This window comes from Lucilia cuprina, chromosome 3, assembly GCF_022045245.1.
Source record: "Lucilia cuprina isolate Lc7/37 chromosome 3, ASM2204524v1, whole genome shotgun sequence".
Classification (NCBI taxonomy): domain Eukaryota; kingdom Metazoa; phylum Arthropoda; class Insecta; order Diptera; family Calliphoridae; genus Lucilia; species Lucilia cuprina.
This window is the reverse complement of record NC_060951.1, coordinates 49604704-49628616: the sequence shown is the minus strand read 5'-3', so window position 1 is coordinate 49628616 and position 23913 is coordinate 49604704. Positions and strand designations below refer to the sequence as shown.

Here is a 23913-nt window from a genome sequence, read left to right as displayed (position 1 = left end):
ATTAGCTTAAATGCTTTAGTGGATGCTGGTTATAAGGCTGTGTCTACTGAATTGACAAAAGAATTTTTACTATATGTACCAGAAATTGAGAATAAATCCTTGCCATTGATAACACTAAATACCACAGATGAAATGTATCCCTTGGGTTACGTGGATTATTTTCGTAATGAAAGTTATGTGGCCATGTCTATTGTTGAATTTACCATACGTTATGTGCGAGAATATATGGCCGTCGGAGAGGCCCTTCGTATATTACCCATTAATGTCAAGGATCAACAAATTGGTTTTTACTTAACAAAACATTCATATTTAATCCAACAGTTCGACTATTATATTTTACATTTTCATCAAGCTGGTCTCCTGAATAAGTGGAGAGAATGGACAAATCTTAATTATCAAGTAACTGCAAAACGCTCTACCAGCGTCTATAGTGGAGAATTAATGATAAGTCTGAAACATTTGGCAGGTTTTTTGTTTCTAATAATCACTTTATATGGAATGTCAATAATAATTTTTTGTTTTGAGTTATTATCAACGAAATATTGTATATGGTTGCAAAAGTTATTCTAATTTTACAAAAATAAATCAGACAAGTTTATATTGACTAGACGATAAATTTGTATTTCGAAAGCCTAAATATATGTTATGGATATTGTTCACATTTTAAAATCTAAAATAAATGCTTGCCCAGACAAAAACAATCTTGTCGCGTTTGTGTATCAATGTTCATTAACTGAATCAATTAATAAACGCTATTTTCAGTTTTTATTTTAAGATAATTTTAAAATAACTATAAACACATATCACGATGAGGCGGCACTTTTATCCACCTAAACCAACGTCTCAAATGTCAGCTTAAACTCATTATACCGTCTCTAATGTAGGTAGGAGCGTACAATGAGACTGCAAAAAACTGTATAGGTGTTAAAAACAAGTAGGAAAGTACAGTCGGGCATAGCCGACCATATCATACCCTACACCATGAGTATATTTTTAACAATTTTATTTTTTATAAAGAAACTTTTATGTTGAATATTACCATAAATCCAAAATATTTAAGCAATTTATTGATAAAAAAACTAAAATTTCTAAATGAGGCTTTATATAGATCAAATATGGGCCGATCCTCGGTAAATTTGGGAAAAGGATATATTTTTAAATAACAGTTAGTTTTGTTAGGCTTCATTGCGATACAAATGGTTACAAGTCAATTTTAGACGTTTAAGACATTTTTTGAAGGGGGCTTTGTATGGGGGCTAGGGTCAAATAAGGGCCGATCCTTACGAAAATCTGCAGTGTCATTTATACTTATATAAAACTTATTTGTGCCAATTTTTAGATAGTCGAATATTTGACGTAATTATGACATAAAAAGTTCATCGGATTCGTCCCTGTACCAAAAACATGCTTGGTCAAAATTTCATCATATTATCTTGAAAATTGAGGGCTGTACCTTGCGCACAAGGTTTACATGGACACCCAGCCAGGACAGACGGACGGACATGTCTTAATTGACTCAAAAAACGATTCTGAATCGATCGGTATCGATCGATCTTATCAAAATATATACATATATATGTATTTAAATTATAATAAATGAATAAATCAATAACACGCGTTCATAAAGAAAAACCGTTTATTTTGCATAAATTAAATTTGCAAATTACAAAAAAAATGAAAAAACAATTAAAAATTCTATAAAAGTTTAAATAACTTTTAAAATACAAGATATAGAAAACAAACAAATTTTTAGATCTTTATGCTTAAATTTATTTAAATACATTGTATTAAATAAAATATATAGAACAGTAAAACATCATACGATCAACATAGTAGAAGATTACATAATTATTAATAAATTTTATATAAAATATAAACACTTTAAATGCAAGACTGGTTTATAGGCACTTTTACAAAGTCATCTAACGCCTGATTACTTTTTTTTTTAAAAAATTTACAATTTTTGTACCAAAATTGATGAGGCACCACCACCACCATTGCAAATGGAGGCACAACCGTATTCACCGGACTTAAGGGCATGAGACAAATGGGTAATCAAACGAGCACCAGACATGCCAATGGGATGACCTAGGGAAACAGCGCCACCGTGTACATTTACTTTGCTGGGATCAACATCCAATTTACGCATGTTGGCCACCACGACCAAAGAGAAGGCTTCATTAATTTCCCACATAGCAACATCTTCCTTCTTGATGCCAGCTTTTTCCAACAATTTGGGTATAGCAAAAGCGGGAGCAATGGGAAAATCAATCGGATCAGTTTCGGCATCTTGGAAGGCAACAACACGAGCTAAAGGCTTCAAGTTCATTTGGGCAGCTTTGTCTGCGGTCATCAAAACTAAGGCAGAACCGCCATCGTTTAAGGTGGAGGCATTACCAGCGGTAACGGTGCCATTTTCTTTTTGGAAAACAGTCGATAATTTGCCGAACTTGTCGAAATTGACACGTTTGTATTCTTCATCTTCGGCAACAATAACGTCGGCCTTACGCTTTTGTTGAATGGTTACCGGGGCAATTTCAGCCTCAAACACCTTATTGGCCCAGGCATCAGCTGAACGTTTGTAGGAGTTAATGGCGAAATCATCTTGATCTTGACGAGTGATGCCCATTTTCTTGGCGGTGTTTTCAGCACAGTTGCCCATGTGGAATTTGTTGTAAACATCCCACAAGCCATCGAAAACTATACCATCAATGAGGTTAACACCACCATAGGGAGTTTGACCACGTTTCAAGTAATATGGGACATTGGACATGGATTCCATGCCACCGGCCACGGCAATATCAGCTTGACCTAACATCAAAGATTGACTGGCGATCATGACGGCTTTCATGCCTGATGAACACACCTTATTGATGGTTGTGCAACAGACATTCTTAGGTAAACCGGCGAAAATGGCAGCTTGTCTAGCTGGGGCTTGACCCAAACCGGCTGACACTACATTACCCATATAAACTTCTTGGACATCTTCCTTGCTAATGCCGGCTCTTTGAACAGCTGCTTCAATAGCCACAGCACCCAATTGCGTGGCGGAAAGGGGAGCCAATTGTGATTGAAAACTGCCCATGGGAGTACGGGCAGCGGATACAATTACCACATCATTGATTTTTGAGCTAAAGAAACGGGTCTGACCAAGTGTGCCCATTAATCTGGAAGCCTTCAAAAATGCAGCCATCTTGACTTTTATGTTGTGGAAAATTTTTATTATCTATTCTATCACAAACAGCGAACAACCCAACTGGTTGAATGGAAAAAAACGAACTAAATTAATATAATCCACACGAGTTTTCTTTCTTTTTTACGGAACAAGGCTGTCAAATTGCATAACATATTCAGATTCCACAACTTTGCAAAAACAAAGACAAAACAACTAACAGCTGTTATTTTTAAATAGTACCAAACCATTTACTTGTAATATTTGAAGTTTTTAATTTTTAAAATAAGGACACATTTGCTAAATAAAATATAAAATTGCATTTTTGTTGTTTAAAAATTATTATTTTCTTAAGAATTGTTAAATTTTTTGATAGAAATGATTTTTTTAACTGTCAAATTATTGTGGTAATTAATAATATTAACAGCAAACACTTCCTAAATTAGTAACAGCACAGTTACAATTCGAAAGGCTGACGTGAAACTACTAGCAACATAAATATTTATATTGGTAATACTTTTACCAATACAATTCCTTACGGAGGCGATAAAAAAAGGTTAAATTTTTGGGATTAACGAAGGGTATCGCAAAAATTTGAAAAACAAACTGTCAAATAGTTGACGATGAAAAATAGGAATAGGTCAAAAAAGTTTTAAAAGTTAATTTTAGGGGAAAACATAATTTTTATATGTGAAATTATATTTCTTTGATATTTAAAACTGTGGCAACATCTTTCTTAAACTTTTATTCCGAACACTTTCCTCCAAATCGATGACAGCGGCATTTTTTGTTTTCGGAAGAAGAAGAATATTTGACAAGTATAAATTTTGCAAATTCACGGAGCCTACGAAAATAAAAAATACTGAAGAAATCTTTATAAAATATATTGATAATTTTTCAAATAATTAAGAAAACTACATAAAATACACTATGACTACCGGTAGTGCTCCTGCTGATGGTGTACGAGAGAAGGCTCTCTTTGATTATCGTAAAAAATTGTTGGAACACAAAGAAGTTGAATCGAGACTTAAGGAAAGTAAGTACAAGGTTCCAGTGATATACAATAATAAATTTTTAACTATTTTTTGTTTTAAATTAATAAATAGAACGTGAAGAAATCAAGGAACTTACAAAACAATACGATAAATCTGAAAATGATTTAAAGGCACTACAAAGTGTGGGCCAGATTGTGGGAGAAGTATTGAAACAATTGACAGAAGACAAATGTAAGTAGAGTTTATAACTATGATCAGAAAGTTGTAGAATTACACGCAAAAATTTATAATTAATAGTTATTGTGAAGGCCACCAATGGACCACGTTATGTGGTAGGCTGCCGCCGTCAATTGGATAAAACTAAGCTAAAGTCAGGCACTCGCGTAGCCTTAGATATGACCACTCTTACAATTATGCGTTATTTGCCACGTGAGGTAGATCCTTTGGTTTACAATATGTCACACGAAGATCCTGGTGATGTTACATACTCTGCTATTGGTGGCCTGTCCGAACAGATACGTGAGCTACGTGAGGTAATCGAATTGCCTTTATTAAATCCAGAGCTTTTCCTACGTGTGGGTATTACTCCACCGAAAGGTTGCCTTCTTTATGGCCCTCCCGGTACTGGCAAAACTTTGTTAGCTCGTGCTGTAGCCTCTCAATTGGATGCAAATTTTTTGAAAGTTGTCTCCTCAGCTATTGTCGACAAATACATTGGTGAATCGGCTCGTTTGATCCGTGAAATGTTCAACTATGCTCGAGATCATCAACCCTGTATTATATTCATGGATGAAATCGATGCTATCGGTGGAAGACGTTTCTCAGAGGGTACCTCGGCTGATCGTGAAATTCAACGTACACTTATGGAGTTGCTGAATCAAATGGACGGTTTCGATGCTTTGGGCCAAGTGAAAATCATTATGGCCACAAATCGTCCAGATACTTTGGATCCCGCCTTGTTGCGTCCTGGTCGTCTCGATCGTAAAATTGAAATTCCACTGCCCAATGAACAAGCTCGGTACGAAGGAAATTTATTAAATTTGTATTATTTACTTATATTTGTTTTATTTTAGTATGGAAATCTTAAAGATTCACGCATCCAAAATCGCCAAACATGGTGAAATCGATTATGAAGCCTGTGTAAAACTTTCGGATAATTTCAATGGAGCTGATTTGCGTAATGTTTGTACAGAAGCTGGTCTTTTTGCAATAAGGTAAATGTCAACATAAAAATTACAGGTATAATAAAAAAATAAACTTTTCTACTTTTGTCCTTTCAGAGCCGAACGTGAGTATGTTATCCAAGAAGATTTTATGAAGGCTGTACGCAAAGTATCCGATAACAAAAAATTGGAAAGTAAATTAGATTACAAACCCGTTTAATATTGATATTTCATTTTTATTCAACACACATTAAAACATTTACAAAATCAATATAAAAAACTATTAAAATAGAACAAATGTATTTTATTAAATATTTTTTATTGTCACATTTATTTTTCTATTGGGTATATGATATCTCTTTTCATTTCTGTTTTTCCTCAATGCGTCTTTTTTTACGTTCCAAATACTCGCTAACATTATCGTATTTCTTTTTAAACCACACCGATATATCCTCGGGAGTCCAAGTATATTCTTTGAATTGTTCTTCAACCATTTGTATCCAATTTGGAGGTGCTGCAGGACCATTTGCCTTTATTACCAAATGATCATTTACAACTCCGGTAACATATAACCTATCTAAAGCATATGCCAAGTTACAGCATATCATATCGCTAAAGGTTAGCAATTGTGGAGCAGAAAATTGCCATTGCTTATCATTGTTTTGTGTCAATGCATATGTAGCCACGCATTCATTAGGTTGATGAAGTAAAACTGATATTTCATATTTATCGCTTTCTATAGACTTTAGAGCCAATTTTATACCCGGAGCCGGTAATTCTACTCTATTAAGTTCTTTGCCTTCTCTAAAATCCCACAATCTTAATGTTTTATCGCCAGAAATTGTAACAAGAACATCATTGTTTAAAAGTTCCAAGCCTGCTACAAATTCTTTGTGGCCCAAACAATAACTATGTACATCATAGGTTGCCGGATAGTTGGTAACACGTACTTTGTCATCTCTGTCACAGGTTATTATGAACTTTTCATCTTTGGACCATATAATATCATAAACAATACTTAAGTGACCCAACAATAACTTAGGCACAGCTTCATAATTCTCACAATCGTATTCATAGCAATCACCGGTTTTGTCAGTAACCAACAAACGTTTTGAATCAGTACTAAAAGCTAAAGCTGATGATGCTCTGGCCAATGATCTAATCGATACTAGCTTGGCATGTTCTGGTCTTAGATGATACAATAACAAGGCCTTCTGACCGGCCGTAGTTACTGCCAATAGTTGATGATCTGGTGACATCTTTACATGTTGCAGTGTAGGCTGTTCCTTTGAAAAATTCTGCTGCTGTTTTGTTTCCTCTTCCTGTTGTTCAGCATCATTGTTTATTTGGCTCACTATTTTAACTTCACATTTTGTTAAATCTTCCGGCAAAATAATTTCCTTAAATATTTGCAAATCATTAGGATTCACAAATATTATGCGTTTTGCCAGAGCAATGACTAATTCGGGTTCGGTATAAAATATTGTACTCATATTTGGTGAAAATTTTTTCAACTATTAACTGATATAAACAATAAATACTTCATCGACACTTTTAATTCCCACGTTATTTATTGGAACATGTATGTACGAAAAATGTAAATAGAAAGTACCAGGGTTGGAAAAGATTGTGCTATTGCAGTATTTTTGAAAATTAACTAATATTTACGAAACTCTATGTGAAAAAGTGGAAGATAACTTATTACATTATAATTTAATATATTTAAGCCGAAGAATCATAGAAATATCTTAATTTATAAAAAATTCAGAATTTCATAAAAAATTTAAAACTTCATTAAAAATTAAAATTTTTACTATATATTAAAAATTTTATGAAAAATTTAAATGTCACTAAAATTTTAATATCTTCTCCAAAATTCAAATTTCTTTAAAATTTAAACTTTTTCTAGAATTATACATTTCCAGTTAATCAAAATGTTTAATAAAAAAACTAATTTTTGAAAAAAAAAAAAAATAAAATTTAATAAAAATTGTTTTGTCAAAAAATCTAATTCTGGTAAATTTATATACAAATTTTAATTTTCGTTTAAAATTTATAATTCGTATTTAACTAAAAGTTAAAATTTTCACTTAAATACAAAATTTTAGTTAAAATTCAAATATTTTTACCAAAAAATTTATTTTAAGTTACAAAAAAATGTTTTTATAAATTTAATTTTTTTCTTCTTGGCAACACTTAAAACATCTGATAAGAACATCATAAAATCAGCCGCTGTCACCTTAACCCTCAAAAGACATCATAAAATTTTAACAAAAACACGAAAACAGAGAATTTATTTATTAAAAATACAAATTAATACGATCAAAAAGCACAAATATGGAAACAAGGCCAGTTTGGTGTATCCTTGGATCAGGTGGTCATACAGCTGAAATGTGCATAATATTGCAAGGACTACTGCAGAAGACCAAAGATCCTAACAATTATAAACCAATGAAATTTCTTGTGGCAAATACAGATAAAACTTCCAAGGACAAAATACAATTAACAATGGATGAGTTAAAACAAAACGTCAGCGAAGATGATTTCATTTACATACCACGAGCCCGAGAGGTAGGTCAGAGTTGGTTTACCACAGTCTTTACATTTCTTTATGCTCTGGTCTGGAGCTTTTGGTTAGTCTTTAAAGAGAAACCCCGCTTAATATTGTGCAACGGACCCGGCACTTGTGTACCCTTTTGTATAGCCGGCTTTCTCTCGAAGCTAGCACGTAGATCAAAAACAAAACTGGTGTATGTGGAAAGTTTTTGCCGAGTTCAAGAGATATCGATGTCAGGACGTATACTCTTGCCCTATTTGGATGTTATGATTGTGCAGTGGGAACCACTGACGAGAATTGAATATTTGGGACGTAAAAAGATCAAATATTTTGGAAACATTTTGTAAATGTTTCTGCCATAAAAATTATTATAGAAATCTAAGATGTTAAAAAATACACAAAGGTTTTTTGCAGAAAAACCAAAATTTAATTTATATCACGTAATGTAACTTTAAAGGAAGGCGATTAATTGTTATTGATAGGAAAATTTTATAAATTGATATTAGGTACATACATATGTGTTTCCACATATCGTGTCAGTAAAAATTTTACTTGTACATACTTTGTTATTGTAACAAAATACAAGTTAATTTTTCTAAACACCTTGTACTTATTTCCTTTTTTACTTTTCAATTTTGATGATTGATAAAACAAAAGAGACTAAAAATCTATTAAAATTTAAAACAGTCAGCACATTATTAAATTATTGATATTTTTTATTATATTAATTACAAAATAAGCAATAATTCCATATTAAAGAATTTAAAAAAATAAAAATTTTTATAGCAGATACCAAATATTGTTATAGCAAACTAAACAAAAAAATAACACATGTATTTTGTTAATACTTTTATATTATTAAACATACAAGAAACAAATAGATTTTAAGAAGAGAAAACTTAAAAAATATAATAAAATATAAATGTAATAAAAAAGTAAAATTTGCAAAGCCTCCTTCAGCGTTAGAAAAATTCTTAAAATTATTTACCTAAACACTCATCCAAATGATCATTCATTTCGGACTCTTCCACCTCGCGCGCACAAACCGGACATTGTCGTGTTGTTTTGTAAATACTACGTTGGCGATAGAGTCGTGTGTTTTCATCTTCGGATGAAGAGTTTAAATCAACTTTTGTTGTTGTCGCAGACGTCGATTTCTTCGAGTTGGGTGAACGTTTTATACCAGCTCTTTGTAAAAATTCCAATTCATCATCATCTTCTTCCATGCTGCTAGCCGAAGCAATACGTTCCAAAACATCATCAGAATAGCCAGCATTCCTTAAAATATCCTTTGTTGATTTTCGTGAAGGACGTGTCTGCCTTTTCGGTCTAGCCTCTTTGGAAATGGCCGATAATTTTTTCATCGCTTTTCTTGGTGGTAAAATCTTAATGGCTATACCAGTACAACCATTTAAATGTTCTGCCATTACAGTTCTAGTCATTTTTTCAAGACATATGGGACATGTTATTATATCATAACCCTCATCAAATTGATGACGAGATGAGGTGGGTTGGCAATCATTTTCCATCTTGAATTCTTTCATTAAAGTATCCTCTCCAAAGAATTCATCAATAACACTTGTGTCAGCCAATTCAGAGGCTATAGTAAGATCCAAATTCTGTCCAGCAGTATCATCATATTCGTCATCGATTAGCTCTATGTCATCGTCACACAAATTTATAGATTCATCCATAATTTCTTTTTTAATCATTGTCTGACGTTGATCGAAAGTCATGTTTCTATTAATTTTCGGCTTTGTAATGCATTCCGAATCTGAATCATCTTCATCATCAGAGGATAAAGTTATAACTTTATTAGTTTGTTCCTGTAGCATAATATCATCATCCACGACAATCCAATCTTTTTTATTCGATGAAGATTTTTCATCGGCCACAAATATATCGTGTGTGTCACGGGACTCAGTTGAAATACGTCTACGTTTCGAATCACCTTTAATAGTCGATGAAATTTTAATATTTTAAAAGGGTTTCATGTTTGTAATTTGGTTAGTTAATTATAATAGATTCCATTAAACTTTACTGCTTCCAAATAATTTTGTTTAAAAACTGTTTTTTTTTAACAATATACTATAAATTTTAACAAAACCGCGGTTGTAAGAGTAAACTTTTTTCCGAACATATGTATAATAGTTTCAATTTTAGATTTTAAAAACTCATAGATTTCCGATCTTTCAAATTTATAAAATTCGAGAAAAAAATTTTTGCTCTAAATTTTTACTGACTTCGATCTAATATCGGAATTCTGATAAAATAATATTTTTAATAATTTAATAATATTACTCCAAATTTTAGGCTGTGTCTAAAAATCTTCAATTTGAAAACATTGAACTTAATCTAAATCTGCGACTGTTCGAAAATATGTAATTTGATTTTGTAAAATATGGAACTTATATTCAAATCATTATCAAGCAATTGAAATAATATTAACTATGGCTTTAATATGTAAAATCTAAATGTCTACATTTTGTGGACTCACCTTGCGATTTTTCATTATTATTACTGATTCTTTTATCCCCAAATCCTCCACTACCTTTTCCTGAATCATTACCAGCAGTATTATTGCCAAAACGTTTAGACCATATATCTCTTAAATGTTTACGATCAACTTCTCCTTCGGGACTAGACGATATAGATGTGTTGCTCGTGCCATAAGATGATGAAGTAAGTGTACTACCACGACCCCAATCTTCACGGCTGGTTGTTGTTGGCTTGACACCAGAAACAGGACGTCCACTATTGCCATTACTATTGCCAGAGCCTAAACCACCTAAATCCCTAAAGCCCATAACATTGCGTAGATTACCACCCGGAGGTACAACTGCTCCACGTGTTAGGTTATTATTGCGACCACTGGAAGAGGTTGCAAGCGATGTACTAACATTAAAGGGATCTGTTGATAGGCCAGGATATGAGGATGGTGGAAACGCTTTGGCAATGTCAGAAGTAGCTGGTTGTTTTGTATTAGTGGTAGTAGATGTTTTTGTTTTTGGATTTAATAACATAGTACCACCACCATTTGTTTTAACCGGTCCTAAAAGGGAAAACAGGAAAGGCGTGTTGTTAAGGTGAGGGGGATAAGTGGGAAAATTTCAATTTCAAAACACGAACCTTTAAAGCCATTGTTAAAATTATTAAAACCCTTGATATTTGCTAAAGTTGAGCTATTAGAACCCGATTTTGGAGGAGCAGTGCTCTTAGTTTGTGGTGTAAAGAACTTACGTAAATCATTACCAGCTGGTGCAGAAGGCTTTTTATCATTTTCCTTATCTTTGGCAGCCCGCCCCTTTTTCTTTTTCTCTGGCTCTTTAATTTTCATAAAAGTACCACCACAATTTTGTAAATGTGTGGCCCACCATTGATCATTTGGTCCAGGAGCACGATTCGAAGTACGCTTTACATAACCAAAGAAAGGTGAACGATCCTGACAAATGCCATTACAACGCCACCAATGCTGCTTATACAATTCAACCTCATCATGGAAGGTGTGATAGACGGTAATATTTGTGCCAGCCACCTTATTTATAGCTCCCATGATTTTCTTAAAATTTGGACCATGACCACCATTACCCTCTCGTATGTTTAAAACAAAACAATAGGCATGAATCATTTCATGCAGCATGGTCTCAACCAAGTCCTTTCTAGGTCTCAAACTCAACAAGGGCTGACTTAGACGTATGGTTATATCCATGCCATAGCGATTCCGACGCGAATAACAAATTCCCGCACAACTATACATACGTTTACTCCATTCCAAAGTAACGCACTTTAGGCGACTCTGAAAGAACTTCGTATCGAATTGACCGAAAAGTGCAAAAATATCTGGTGTGGGATCTAACGTTTCCCACTGGGGATGCACTAAATTTTGTGTACGATTTAGAAAATCCTCATCTAGATTCGAGTGTGGATTACTGCGTTTTATTTGTAAAGGTTTTTTGGATACCACCAGATTTGGGGAGGGCTTCTTAAAATCAATTTCTTCAATATCACTGTCACCCTCACCAGCTTCGGCATTCATGCGCCTTTGCATTTCCAAAGCAAACAAATAGTCAGTATCATGCGACATGGTCTTGGAATAGTCTTCTTCTGTATTGTTGTATTAATGACTGTTTGAAATTCTATATACTACATCGATTTTTAAAATTCCCGGATAATCACAACAATAAACAATTCTCATCAAAATTTGCAAAATATTTGGCGCAAATCACAGCTGCTTGACAAACACAAAATTACTCTTGTGGGGTTGCCAAGACTTCAATAAAATGGCGAGATTCGAAATCTATGAGATTTTTTGTGGCGAACTTCAAAACCCTACAAGAAATGTATGACCGAAACTAATACACTCAGATGCACATAAATAAAACAACCCGACGAAAAACAAACCGTAACAGCTGTTTTATCAAAATAAACATTTTTTTTGGTGTGGTGAGTTATTTTTGTTTACAAATATGTGCTAAATTGAAGCATAGAACTCAAAAAAGTTTTCGAACGAACATTTGTTGTATTAAACGAAATTATTTTGTATTGGTAGTGGAGATTTTTGAATACTGACATACCGCAAGAAGTATTTCAATATTTATATTCTATGTATTTCTGAACTATATTTAATTCTATCCGATGTGCTTTTGAGAAGTTTTCTATTTAAAATTGGTCCATACTCATGAAACTTTGATATTGTTGTTATTGTAGCTGCGACACGTGTAAAGATAGTATGGCTGGGTTGACAATCCTTGGTTGTTGTTCGTTGAACTCTGAATTGTTCCGGTGCGAAGAACCAATTGTCGTGCAAACGTGATATTTTGTAAAAGTTTTTTCTTTCAATAATTAACATGGTTCAGCATTATTAGAATCTATTCAAAATTTTATAATTTGTAAACAAAAATAACTCACCACACCAAAAAAAATGTTTATTTTGATAAAACAGCTGTTACGGTTTGTTTTATTTTTCGTCGGGTTGTTTTCTTTATGTGCGTGGGTTTAGGGTTCTATAGTTGAAACGAAAAGTCGACTATTCGACTTTTTGCATTTTATGAAAAGTCGACTTTTGAACTTTCGACTTTTTGCATTTAGTTAAAAGTCGATTTTTCGACTTTTTTCATGTAATTAAAAGTCGATTTTTCGTCTTTTCGACTTTTAATATATTATAAATAGTCAACTTTTTGACTTTTTCGAATATTTTCGACTTTTTGACTTTTCGACTTTTTGACTATTTTCGATTTTTTCCGACTATTTTCGACTTTTTCCGACTTTTCGACTTTTTCCGACTATTTTCGATTTTTTGACTTTTTTCGACTTTTGAATATATTCGACTTTTTCCGACTTTTTTCTTTTTCCGATTTATTATTATTATTATTATTATTATTATTCATTATTATTAATAAAAAAATATGTATTTATATTTTTTCTATTTTCGACTTTTTCCGACTATTTTCGACTTTTACCGATTTTTTCGACTTTTTCCGACTTATTTGTACTTTTTCCGACTTTTATCGACTTTCTCAGACTTTTCGACTTTTTCCGACTATTCGACTTTTTCCGACTTTTTTCGACTTTTCGACTCTTTCCGACTTTTTGACTTTTATTTACAAAGTCGACTTTTCGAGTTTTTTCATAGATGATAGTCGAGTTATCGACTTTTTTCGGCAAAAAGTCGATTGTTCGATTATTCGAAAGTCGATTTATAGAACCCTACATCAAACAAAAAAGCGTTTGTAGCAAACACGATATACAAAAAAATACATTGCTGTTTGACAAACAGAATTTCCTACTTCGTCAAGAGTATGTATTTTAAAGACCTGGTTCACACTGGGAAACTTCTGTTGAGAAACTTTTAAATTTGTGTGTGAACCAGCTGAATGGAACATCGAACAGATTCTGTTTGAAGGAAAAATTATCTGTTTTCTACTACTATATTTTACAACCATTAATTTAATTGTCAGAAATAATCAATATTAAAAAAACGCAAGCAGAACGTTTATTAAAGTGATTGAAGAAAAATTAAATTTTGTTGCAAATTAAATCAAATAAATATAAATGGAAGGTCTTGTAAATTATAGCAGCGAAGATGAACAAGACGATTATTCCTATACAAAAGTGGTAAATATAAAATTAGTAGCTAAGTTAAAGAAAAAAAATATGTTAGTTTCCAAACGAAAAAAAAAGATGGCTGACTACTAGCAAAACCTCCTTAGTGTAGAGAAAAAAAATACCAAAAAAAATTTGGATATTTTTAGGGAAAAGAAAATATGTATTTCAAAAACAAAGTTATAGAAATTTTGCTAAAAAATTTTAGTTTGTACGTTTAAATAACACCTTATTTGCTGTTTCTGAATAGTTGCCAAATTCCTTTAGGCTGTACGAGAACGTGGTAGCGGCGGTAGTGGTGCTAGCACCGGACGTACTGCCGATGCCAGTGGATCGTTGAAACGTTCCTATGATCATCACTCAAAAAGTGGCAGTTGGGAACGTGATGCCTCACCCCATCGCAACAAAGGCGAACAACGTTTCAAAACAGGAAATAGCAATTTCAATGAGGTAATAATAAATTTTATGTAAAATTATATTATAAAATAATTTTATTAAATTGCTTCTTCTATGGTGTTATTAGTTAAAAATGTGTGTGTATGCATACATTCTTCCTTCGGTGTTAGGAGAAGCTCATAAAATGTTTAGATGTTATTTTTAGTTATTGAAATAGATCAACAGCATAGAACAAGTGTTAGATGTCAATCATTTTCTATGTAACTAACAAGTTTTATTGCTGTCGAAAAGATTTTTTCATACAACTTTTGTTTAAAATTGAAATTTTATTATTTTGTTGACGTACTGCTCTAATATTTCTTAAAAAGTTAAATTAATCTAAAAATCATGAGATTTCATACAAATATAAAACCAAAGCGTCTTAGTCATAAGATTTGTTTATCTATTGTTTCTCAATCCGATGAATTCCATCAAATTTAGATCGAAAGTAGAAGTATTACTTAGTGCCGGTCCACACTAGGAAACTTTCGTAGAGAAACTTTTTCTTGATTCTCTTTTGAAGTTTCCTTAATGTCCACACATAGAAACTTTTGTTTCAGAAACTACGTGTTAATTGCGTTGATTTGTTGTTGTACGAATGAGAAGAATAACAAAACAAAACATGTTTCCGAGTACGGGAAACTCCGTACCGCGAGAGGTGAATGATATTCCTTCTCTTTCTCTCTCATGCAAAATCAAAAGTTTCCCAAAAAAAGTTTCCTAGTGTAGACCGGCAGTTAGTAAATAAATTAACTAATTGACTGTATAGACCAAGATATATTAATTATATTATATAAAATTAATATACCTTGGTATAGACTTGGGGATAAAATTCTTAACACTCTATAACATTTATACTAGAGGCAACATTTCGACTATCTCAAATTTCTTTATAAATAGTTATTGTGTTATTGGGTTATATATGTAAATTTGTGTATACATTCTATACTTTCTAACAAGTCCAAAAAAATTTTGGTTTTAAATAGGGAATAGTTTATCTTAAACTCCCCAAAAAAGCAAATAGAGCCTAATTATTTGGTCCAAAGTGGATCATCGACACTAAATTTAACATTGTTTAGGTAATCAATGTCCTGAATATGTTTACGTTAAGTTGTGTTTTTTTGCTTGTTTTTGCCATTTTAGATAATTGTTGACTGTAGACTGTGTGTAGAATTACTCCCTTTTTCACTAAATATTAAAATTACAAAAAACCAAGTATTATTAAAATTTTCTAATATGTAGAAAATTTAAAATTTGGAGATGTTGAGTTATAGAGGATAAAACAATGATTTCATGAAAAAACGTTCCAGCAAACGTTTTATTAAATATTCATCAATTTGTTTTAAACAAAACTGATTATGAATGAATTTGATTTTAACATACAAATTCGACGGGTAATATTACTTTAACTAAAAAGTATTTTTCCAATTTTCTTAATTTGTCATGATTATGGGTGAATGTGGTTTCAATATACAAATTCAAACCGTTTTTTAGTCGTTGAAACCTAAGCGAAATTTATTTAAATACAAAATAATTTAAAAAAAATTATAATTATTACATTCTATAAAATCGCGTTAAGGTCTAGATTATTAGGTATTTTCTTTATTGATGGTATGTTTATCAAACTTTTCTTTATTATAGATTGTAATGGTTTAAATAGAAAATATGGCTTGTATCTGAATTTCATTTTACAACTTTTACTAAATATCGTAAATGTTATGTTAGTAACTTGACTTTAAATACATAATGTGTTTCATAGTTAATTTACCAACAAATATGAAAATAACTATTATTATTTTCAAGTCCATTGTGTTTTGTTGTAGCTTTTCAATTCTGAACAAAAACTTTTCATTTAGGCATTTGTAAAACTCTTGTATATTTATTTAAAATATTATTCATTTTTTTATTGTTGCTTTATTTAGTTTTACTCATTTTTACATTATTAATTAAATATCAACTTTTGTTATTATTATATTGTATAAACCAAAAAACCAAAAACAAAAAAGAATACAAACCTAAAGTTTTTATACCATAAAAAAACTCAACCTAAAAAGATTTCCAAAAAACTACTACCGATCACCATATAAAAAGTTGTTACAACATCACTACAACTCTATATAGAAAGAGTTAGAAATATGATTGATTATCAATTAGTAGCCGCAATATAACAAAACAGGCTTTATATGTATAAGTTGCCTGACCAACTCCTTCTCTACGTCCCTCTAAAATGATTCAATGATTAGTAGGAGAGTCTTTGAATTGAAAAATGCAGCTCTTAAACGTGAGTATAATTAATTTAAGTTCTAATAACACTTCTATGAAATTCTTTTGCAGACGTTTGTTTTTATCTTAAAAAAATAAAAGCAACAATTATTTATTTCATTTTAAATAAAATTAGTATTTTCAAAAATAATAAAAAAGGTAAAGGAGTAAAACTAAATTTTAAATTTTTTTGTTCATTTTTAGTATTTTACTAATAGTATTTTAAACACAAAAGGTTTAGCATAGTTTTTAAATTCATATATAAACATTGCTCTTTTGCAGCTGGAGTTATTAACATTTTCAGTATTCTTGCACTAACATTTCTTTTACAGGATAAATACAAAATCGATAGAAGAGCAGAAAAATCAAGAGATCACAGAGACAAAAGAGAGTGTAAGGAATCAAGAAATTCTAGAGATTTAAGAGATGAAGGCAGAGATAATGAACACGGTCATAAATATGATTATAAAAAGGTACATATGACTGAGACTTACAATAAATAGACATACATTTATTTAACTGATTCATATTTTTGCAGCATGACGATCACAAACGTTATAGAGAACCAAAAGGAAGGGATTATAAACGTGATGGTAATGATTACTACCGGGACGATAAAAGATATAGTCGTCATGATGATAGGAAATCATCATATGCCTCCACAAACTATAAAGATCGTTTCAATAATTCTAAAGCCCGTTATGATGAGAGAAAACAATTTGAAGATCATCGTTTCAATGATGACAGAAGAACAGCAAATGATGAGAGACGTGGTGGTAGCAGTGCAGGTTCCAATTTCGATGATCGAAGAAGAGGAGATTTTAGTGATAGACGAAATTATAATAATGATGATGACCGAAAAACGGATCGCCGTAATAATGATGATCGCAAAATACAGCGTTCCTACAATGAAGATCGTTCAAATGCATATCGCCCTAGACGTTCAAATTCTCCTTCGCTTTCACAGCGTAATAGTAGCAATAATAAATATAGTGAACGTAAAGATGACACCAGACGTGAGCGCAAACGTCACTCACGATCTCGATCACGTTCTCGTTCACATTCGGCCGATAATTTGAATGAATCTAATACATCGCCAAATAATAATAATAATTCTACACATAGAACGACTGCAAATGAATTCGCTACAGAAGTCAAACGTCCAGAGGTAGGAGAATTACAAACTTCGGAAAAGAAACCCCTACCTTCAGCTCGAAATTTTGAAGCTCTTTTATCCCTGCCACTTAGTGAAAATGCACCTAAACACCCTAACGTTGTCACAGTACCTGCGGTCAGTGCTGCTGCAGCTGGTTCAAATGTAGCAACTGCTACTGTACAATTGCCCAGTTATTATAATCCAAATGTCATTAATCCCAATAAGTATGTTGAACAAATGCAAAAACGTAAACTCATATGGGGAGCGAAAAAAACTGAAGATTCAGCCTCTAAATGGGGGCATGCCCAATTCTCTCAAGATCAAGATGGCAAAGTTGCCTCAAAATTCATGCGTCTTATGGGTATTAAAAGTACAACTGGTAGTGGAGGCGGTAGCGATTGCACTACTTCACCAAATGAAAGTGAAAAGAAGTCCCCGGCGTCTACCTCCCCATCGAATAGTACCGATGTTAAATCGCGTGAAGCCATGTTTTCTTCAATGGAACAACAATATGAAGTAGCACGACAGGTTACCCATACTATGAGGGGCGTTGGTTTAGGTTTTGGTTCATCAAGACCTTATTAATTTGCCTCGCTCTGGACCCTTAACTAAAATAAAGAATTAAATGAGAATTTTAAAGTTTTTATTCTTTAAGGCCTTATTTTGTAAATGGAACGTTTGAAAATTGGAAAAAAATATTTCAGTATTTTCTTTTAGTTAAAGACGACGTTACGTTTTACAAAACGAGGATATTTATTTTATCAAACAAATATGAATTTTGTTAATGTGTGTATATGTTTTACATTAATTTTATTAAAAAATGTAAACAACATTCTAGTTATCCTGAATTTCAAAATAAATAAATGAGAAATACATATATATTAATTTAAAATGTTAATGTTCAATACTTGATAGAATTAATATGATTTAGAAATTTATTACAAGTTAAGGTATAATTGGGCAAGAGGCATCAGTAATGAGTTTAGCAAAATTGAGGCGAATTCTGCTCAATAATTTTATTAGTGATTTGGCATTTCTCCGAAATTTGGTTTGATTTCTAGAATTTACTTTATTTTCTACTAATTCTATTCAGATTGTAAGTAAAATAAAATTTTGTTTATGAATATCTATGACTTAAAAATGTTTATCTCAATTTTCTTTAATACAAGTTTATTTTTTGAAACTACATACAATAATTAGCAAAAATTTACTATTTCAAAAAATACAACTGAACCCAAAGATAACAAGTTTGAGATCAAATTTTTGACAACAACATAAAATTCCATTATAGGGTCTATTATAGACCGATTATCATAAAATTTAGAGAGATTTGTGCTCATAAGAAACTTACTTACGTCGAGTTTCAGCGTTATACTCGTATTTTGAAGCCAGTAGTGAGCGGTAGGGTTAAATTGTACCAATACTCATAAATTTCGGTGGATAATATTAAAATTTAATAATAATAAAGAAATTTCTTACTGTATACTTTACAGCGGATGTTATACTAAAACATCTACTTCAAATTCAACCGCATTATTTTGTATTTTTCTCCAGACCAGCTGTTGTTGACACAATAACAACAACAACATAAAATCAAAATAATAAATACAACACAAAAATTCTATTTTGCCAAGTTGTCATCATCCCCAAAAAAATAATAAGAAAAGTTTGCCTAATTTTTTTACATAAAATAATCTATATATTTTTAATAAACAAAAGAAAAAGTGTATGTGCAAAAAGTGTTTGATGCAATTGTAGACTTTCAAAATGTCTTGGTTAAATAATAGTTTAAATACGATAAAGGGTCAATTGACGACATTGGCCCAAGAGATTCTTGAAGAAACTGCAGGTCCTGGCGATGCCGAATATCATCGCAGTGCCACACCAACGGTAGATAATAGAACGGCCATAGAAATATTGGCCGATACGCAAAAAGATAAAGAAGATTTAGATAAATTGTGCTCTGAAAAAGATATTGAGGTAAGAGTTGGGATTTAAGAAGTGTAATGTTTGTGCTGCATGCAGTAAGAGAAAGAAACGTATATACACTCAACTGCATCTAGTATAGATAGAAATTTCGATTTTTTACCAATTGTTTGTGTAAAATGCTTAGTTTTTTATTCCAAAGAAAAGTAACATGTTTTTGTTGTCAAATATTACAACACATCTCCTGTTTTAATCGATTTTTACATTACTCCTTACCTTACCTATTAAACCTCTCAAACTGTTAAAATAAACACACATTAATGCGAAGTTGTGCATTTATTACTAGGATTATGCCCTTACCTCCTTCGTTTTGTCATTACAACATCAAGGTCATGAAAAAAGTTCATAAATAATCATCATTTTAATAAATTGCATCATTAAAGTTATAATAAATATGTATATACAAACATAAGAAGGATAGTATGTATGTATATATGTTGTATGTTACATTTCTATTGCTTGTATGCTGGAACATTTGTCTTTAATTTATGATTAACTTCAGCATGTTTGCACAAATGTATTTCTTTTGCGTCGCGGTTAGTTTTACATTTTATTAATTATAAAACTTTGTGGTTTTTGACCAACACTCATAATACATAGTATGTGTTACCTAATGTTGCCTTTATTTTAGTTTGAATTGCAACATTTTTCACAATACATTTGTATATATTTGCTATTTTATTATAAACTCTTTTGATTTATTTAGTCAAAATTCCTTTACATAATGTAAACATATTCTAAGAAAAATATGTATATATGTATGTATATACTTTTGGATTTAAAAGCGATAAAAACATTTTTTTCTGCTAGTCATTAGATTGGCTTTTTATTAAAATTTTAAAATATGACGTGTTTAAAAAAATAATGGTTTCAATTTTGCGCCAAAAATAATAGAAAATTGTGAGATGATAGTTTTAAAATTATTTAATAACACATGTCAAAAATTGTCATCTAATTTCAGCTTTTACAACGACTTAAATATAGCCAAAAAGGCATATTCAAAAAATATTGTGTTATAGAGTAATTCTGAGGTTTTTGAGGATTTGAATTTTGCGATGCACAATTCATTAGATCGTTTTCTAGCTTAAACATATTTTGATTTACGGTAATAAATTAAAGAAATTAAAATAGAAGACAAAAAAATAGAAAGAGTAAAAAAGTGAAGTCCGACATAGCCGACCTATGTATTTTCTTGCATGTTAAAGCAATTTATAGTTAAAAACAAATAATTTCTAAACATTTTTATAGCGTCTATTTTCATAAGTTTCATTGTGTATATTTTATCAGTCGTGGTATATCTTTTATTTAATACCAAATTCATTACTTCTGAAGTCATTCTCAAGATGAAATTTGTATGTTTTTTTTTTTTTTTTGGAAGTGAAATGATAAAAAAATAGAATTTTCCTTCTCCGGACATCACTTCCACAAAATGTATGTACAGCGAGCGTCAAAGGAAGTTTACAGCTTTTTTATTTGCATTAAGCTTGTGTTGCAGTATGATTTTTGATAAAACATTAAATGGTTCAATTTTTTTTATTGCATTTTATTTGCTATCTTCAGAAGTAATGATCAGAGTTTTGACTCGATTTTGTAAATTTTACCAGTTTTGGTTGACCAATTTTTGATATGAAAGTGACCTTCTTAATAGCCATTATAATATGTAGAGTACATATTTATTAAAGTGATCTTTTAATTGAACTCATTCCCACTAGCTTCCCTGCTGTAACTATTATATTTTTCAATAATTCAACAACAATTGTCAAGATATTAAACTTCGGATCTTGCGATTTTTGCGGATCTGCTCTTCAGCCGTATATGTATATAGAAACTATTTTAATTGTCATTTTTATATAGACTCCTAAAACTATGCTCTGTAGAGTTTTAAATGTGCATCAAATAATATTGAAATTAGTATTACCAGAAAATATTTTGAAAAATCCGAACGATAATTTTTAAAAATCCCCCAATAAAAAATTAGAGAAAAATATTTTCATAAACAAAAATTACTTTCGTTCCTGAAATTGAAAAATAAAATAATTCTTTATTAAATCTACCACCTTTTTTTACAGATTTTGGCACTTCGCAAACAGATTGAAACTTTACAAAATCAAATAAGTGACACTGGAGGAGGCATCAGTGGTAATACAATAAGTGGAGGCATCAATAGTGGACGTACTTCAAAAACGGTAAGTTACATTTTGTTTTTATTATGATAATAAAAGAAATACTACTTTCAAAATAACTGCTGTTGTTGAGGTTAGTTAAAATTCAACTGAAATATATTTTTTATTTATAATAATTTTAGTAAAATTGGAATTAAATACATAAAATGTTATTAAGGAATATGTATATATTTACTTTTTGATAAAAAATGCAACGTGTGCAATGTATAAATGTTTGCTGTTGTTTGTTTGCCAGACTTTTCTGTTTACACTCAAATGCATTTTCAAGATAATTGTCTGTTATCAAAAGATAACAATATTTGAAGTAATATACATACTTATGTTGTATATTTATAAAAAACAGTATTCATTGTCCTGTATTAATTTTTTCTATAGGGTAAATTTATCTGATAAATATATTATATGATATATTATTTACCTGTTAATAAGCACATAGTTTTCTGCTTTTTAGGAATTGACTGATTTTGGATTAAAGCAATACATTTAAACTTATTTTATAATATTGAAAACCGATTTTATCACGTTCAATTATAACAGGACAAAAAACAAAAGTATTGCGATAAAAAATTAAAGAAGAAATTATTTTATACCTATGGTATCGTAATTCATTACTGTGAATTTATATGTTTCATTTCTTGAAGTAGGCCGAATCAGTATTTCAAAAATATGCATTATACAAATCCGTTTTCATATGTATCAGTTATTTTTTCGATTTTTCTATTTGTTTTTCGGTCTTATTTTAACAATAAATTTTATCATTACACGTTTTCTGTTTGTTCATTTTGTTTTATATTTACTTTATTGCACACTCGTACAAAAAATAAAAATCCTATACCTATTTATACCACTTTTTTGTGTTACAAACTCACATTTACCTGTCATGAAATATGGTCGTCATTTAATTCAGAGAATATCACATTTGATTAAATTAAACTTTATCGAAAGGTTATCCATTCGAAAATATATATTTTGTAACCAACTGTACTGCAAATAATATGTTATAATTTGAAATGTTAATTTGTTTAATGAATGAACGATAACAATTTTATGTTTCTGATTTATATATTGTATTCGAAATATGTAGTTGTACTTTTGAAACAAACATAATGATTATAAACAATTTCAATCTTTTATAATAAATATTGTTAAAAGTTCAAAAAAAAGTTCCTTTTAAATGCTGCGCTAATCATTTGTGATAGAACTAGAACTACTTGAAATATATATAAATAGACACGATGATTTAATGTTATGTATGGAGAAAATGCCATCGCTTATTGTGTCGTCTAAATATTTACATCCGTCTCGGACCGATAATACATTTGTCTCATGGCGTATATAACCGTAATGCCCAAAAAGTTGTTCAATTTAAGAGCGGAGCATCGTATTCCAAATTTTACAAATTTTAAAAAGCATGACAAGCAAACAATAGGTTTTACGAAAGTCTGGACAATCTACGGCAACCTCAGATCGTTATTATTAATACGGCTTTTTCAGGTAGTCATTTTGTTTCACAGCTGATTTTCTTTCCATCTATGTAGACATGTAGAAGGTATAGAATCTCTATAGTCTGAAAAGCTCCCTGAGGAAACTTAGAAGGTCACCTAAATCGCACCTAGGTGCATCTTTTAGTTCATATCGGAATCTTTTTCTACGTTGCAATAAAATGAAGAAATATAATTGAGAATGAATAATCCTTGAAAGCTCTAGGTTCATCTTAACCTAGAATGCTTAAATGCCAATTATTTCTGTGGCTAAGTTAAATTAAGACACAGTTCAGTTAACAGGCTAGAAATCCATATACTTAAAGGTTGGAAGAGGATAAAATGCTTGATTTTTTAGCAAAAGTTTTGAAATAGGAATAGTGAATCTAAAGTTCTTTACTGACAGGTTTTAGGGTATGAA

General features: G+C 31.0%; 7 protein-coding genes across 9 annotated transcripts in view; 4 read left to right on the top strand and 3 right to left on the bottom strand.

The window, feature by feature from the left end:
- Positions 1-1746: 1746 nt before the first annotated feature.
- On the bottom strand, positions 1747-3285 carry LOC111674880 (acetyl-CoA acetyltransferase, mitochondrial). Its single transcript, XM_023435561.2, has one exon. The coding sequence runs from the start codon at positions 3191-3193 to the stop codon at positions 1955-1957; it is 1239 nt and encodes a 412-aa protein (XP_023291329.1). The 5' UTR covers positions 3194-3285; the 3' UTR covers positions 1747-1954.
- A 674-nt stretch (positions 3286-3959) lies between these two features.
- On the top strand, positions 3960-5644 carry LOC111674882 (26S proteasome regulatory subunit 10B). The gene is made up of 5 exons (XM_023435563.2): positions 3960-4208; positions 4279-4398; positions 4465-5185; positions 5241-5381; positions 5448-5644. The coding sequence occupies exons 1-5, from the start codon at positions 4103-4105 to the stop codon at positions 5548-5550; spliced, it is 1191 nt and encodes a 396-aa protein (XP_023291331.1). The 5' UTR covers positions 3960-4102; the 3' UTR covers positions 5551-5644.
- Positions 5584-6938, bottom strand: LOC111674885 (tRNA (guanine-N(7)-)-methyltransferase non-catalytic subunit wuho). Its single transcript, XM_023435566.2, has one exon. The coding sequence runs from the start codon at positions 6821-6823 to the stop codon at positions 5693-5695; it is 1131 nt and encodes a 376-aa protein (XP_023291334.2). The 5' UTR covers positions 6824-6938; the 3' UTR covers positions 5584-5692.
- A 639-nt stretch (positions 6939-7577) lies between these two features.
- LOC111674886 (UDP-N-acetylglucosamine transferase subunit ALG14 homolog) lies at positions 7578-8726 on the top strand. Its single transcript, XM_023435567.2, has one exon. The coding sequence runs from the start codon at positions 7668-7670 to the stop codon at positions 8232-8234; it is 567 nt and encodes a 188-aa protein (XP_023291335.2). The 5' UTR covers positions 7578-7667; the 3' UTR covers positions 8235-8726.
- LOC111674883 (DNA-dependent metalloprotease SPRTN) lies at positions 8583-12240 on the bottom strand. The gene is made up of 3 exons (XM_023435564.2): positions 11017-12240; positions 10385-10939; positions 8583-9838 (listed from the first exon to the last, which is right to left on the bottom strand). The coding sequence occupies exons 1-3, from the start codon at positions 11969-11971 to the stop codon at positions 8868-8870; spliced, it is 2481 nt and encodes an 826-aa protein (XP_023291332.2). The 5' UTR covers positions 11972-12240; the 3' UTR covers positions 8583-8867.
- A 1600-nt stretch (positions 12241-13840) lies between these two features.
- LOC111674879 (arginine/serine-rich coiled-coil protein 2) lies at positions 13841-18717 on the top strand. 3 transcript variants are annotated; one of them, XM_023435558.2, is made up of 4 exons: positions 13841-14001; positions 14257-14439; positions 17019-17159; positions 17225-18717. In XM_023435558.2, the coding sequence occupies exons 1-4, from the start codon at positions 13939-13941 to the stop codon at positions 18425-18427; spliced, it is 1590 nt and encodes a 529-aa protein (XP_023291326.2). In that variant the 5' UTR covers positions 13841-13938; the 3' UTR covers positions 18428-18717. The 3 variants fall into 3 exon arrangements, with proteins under 3 accessions (XP_023291326.2, XP_046802214.1, XP_046802215.1); XM_046946258.1 differs by lacking the exon at positions 14257-14439 and having other exon boundaries at positions 13843-14001; XM_046946259.1 differs by lacking the exons at positions 13841-14001; positions 14257-14439 and adding an exon at positions 16509-16705.
- A 751-nt stretch (positions 18718-19468) lies between these two features.
- Positions 19469-23913, top strand: part of LOC111674911 (thyroid receptor-interacting protein 11) — a 44199-nt gene continuing 39754 nt past the window's right edge. Inside the window, exons 1-2 of the mRNA XM_023435589.2 lie at positions 19469-19822; positions 21898-22014. Of these exons, the coding sequence (XP_023291357.2) occupies positions 19610-19822; positions 21898-22014 (330 nt within the window). The 5' untranslated portion in view covers positions 19469-19609. The remainder of the gene's footprint in view (positions 19823-21897; positions 22015-23913) is intronic.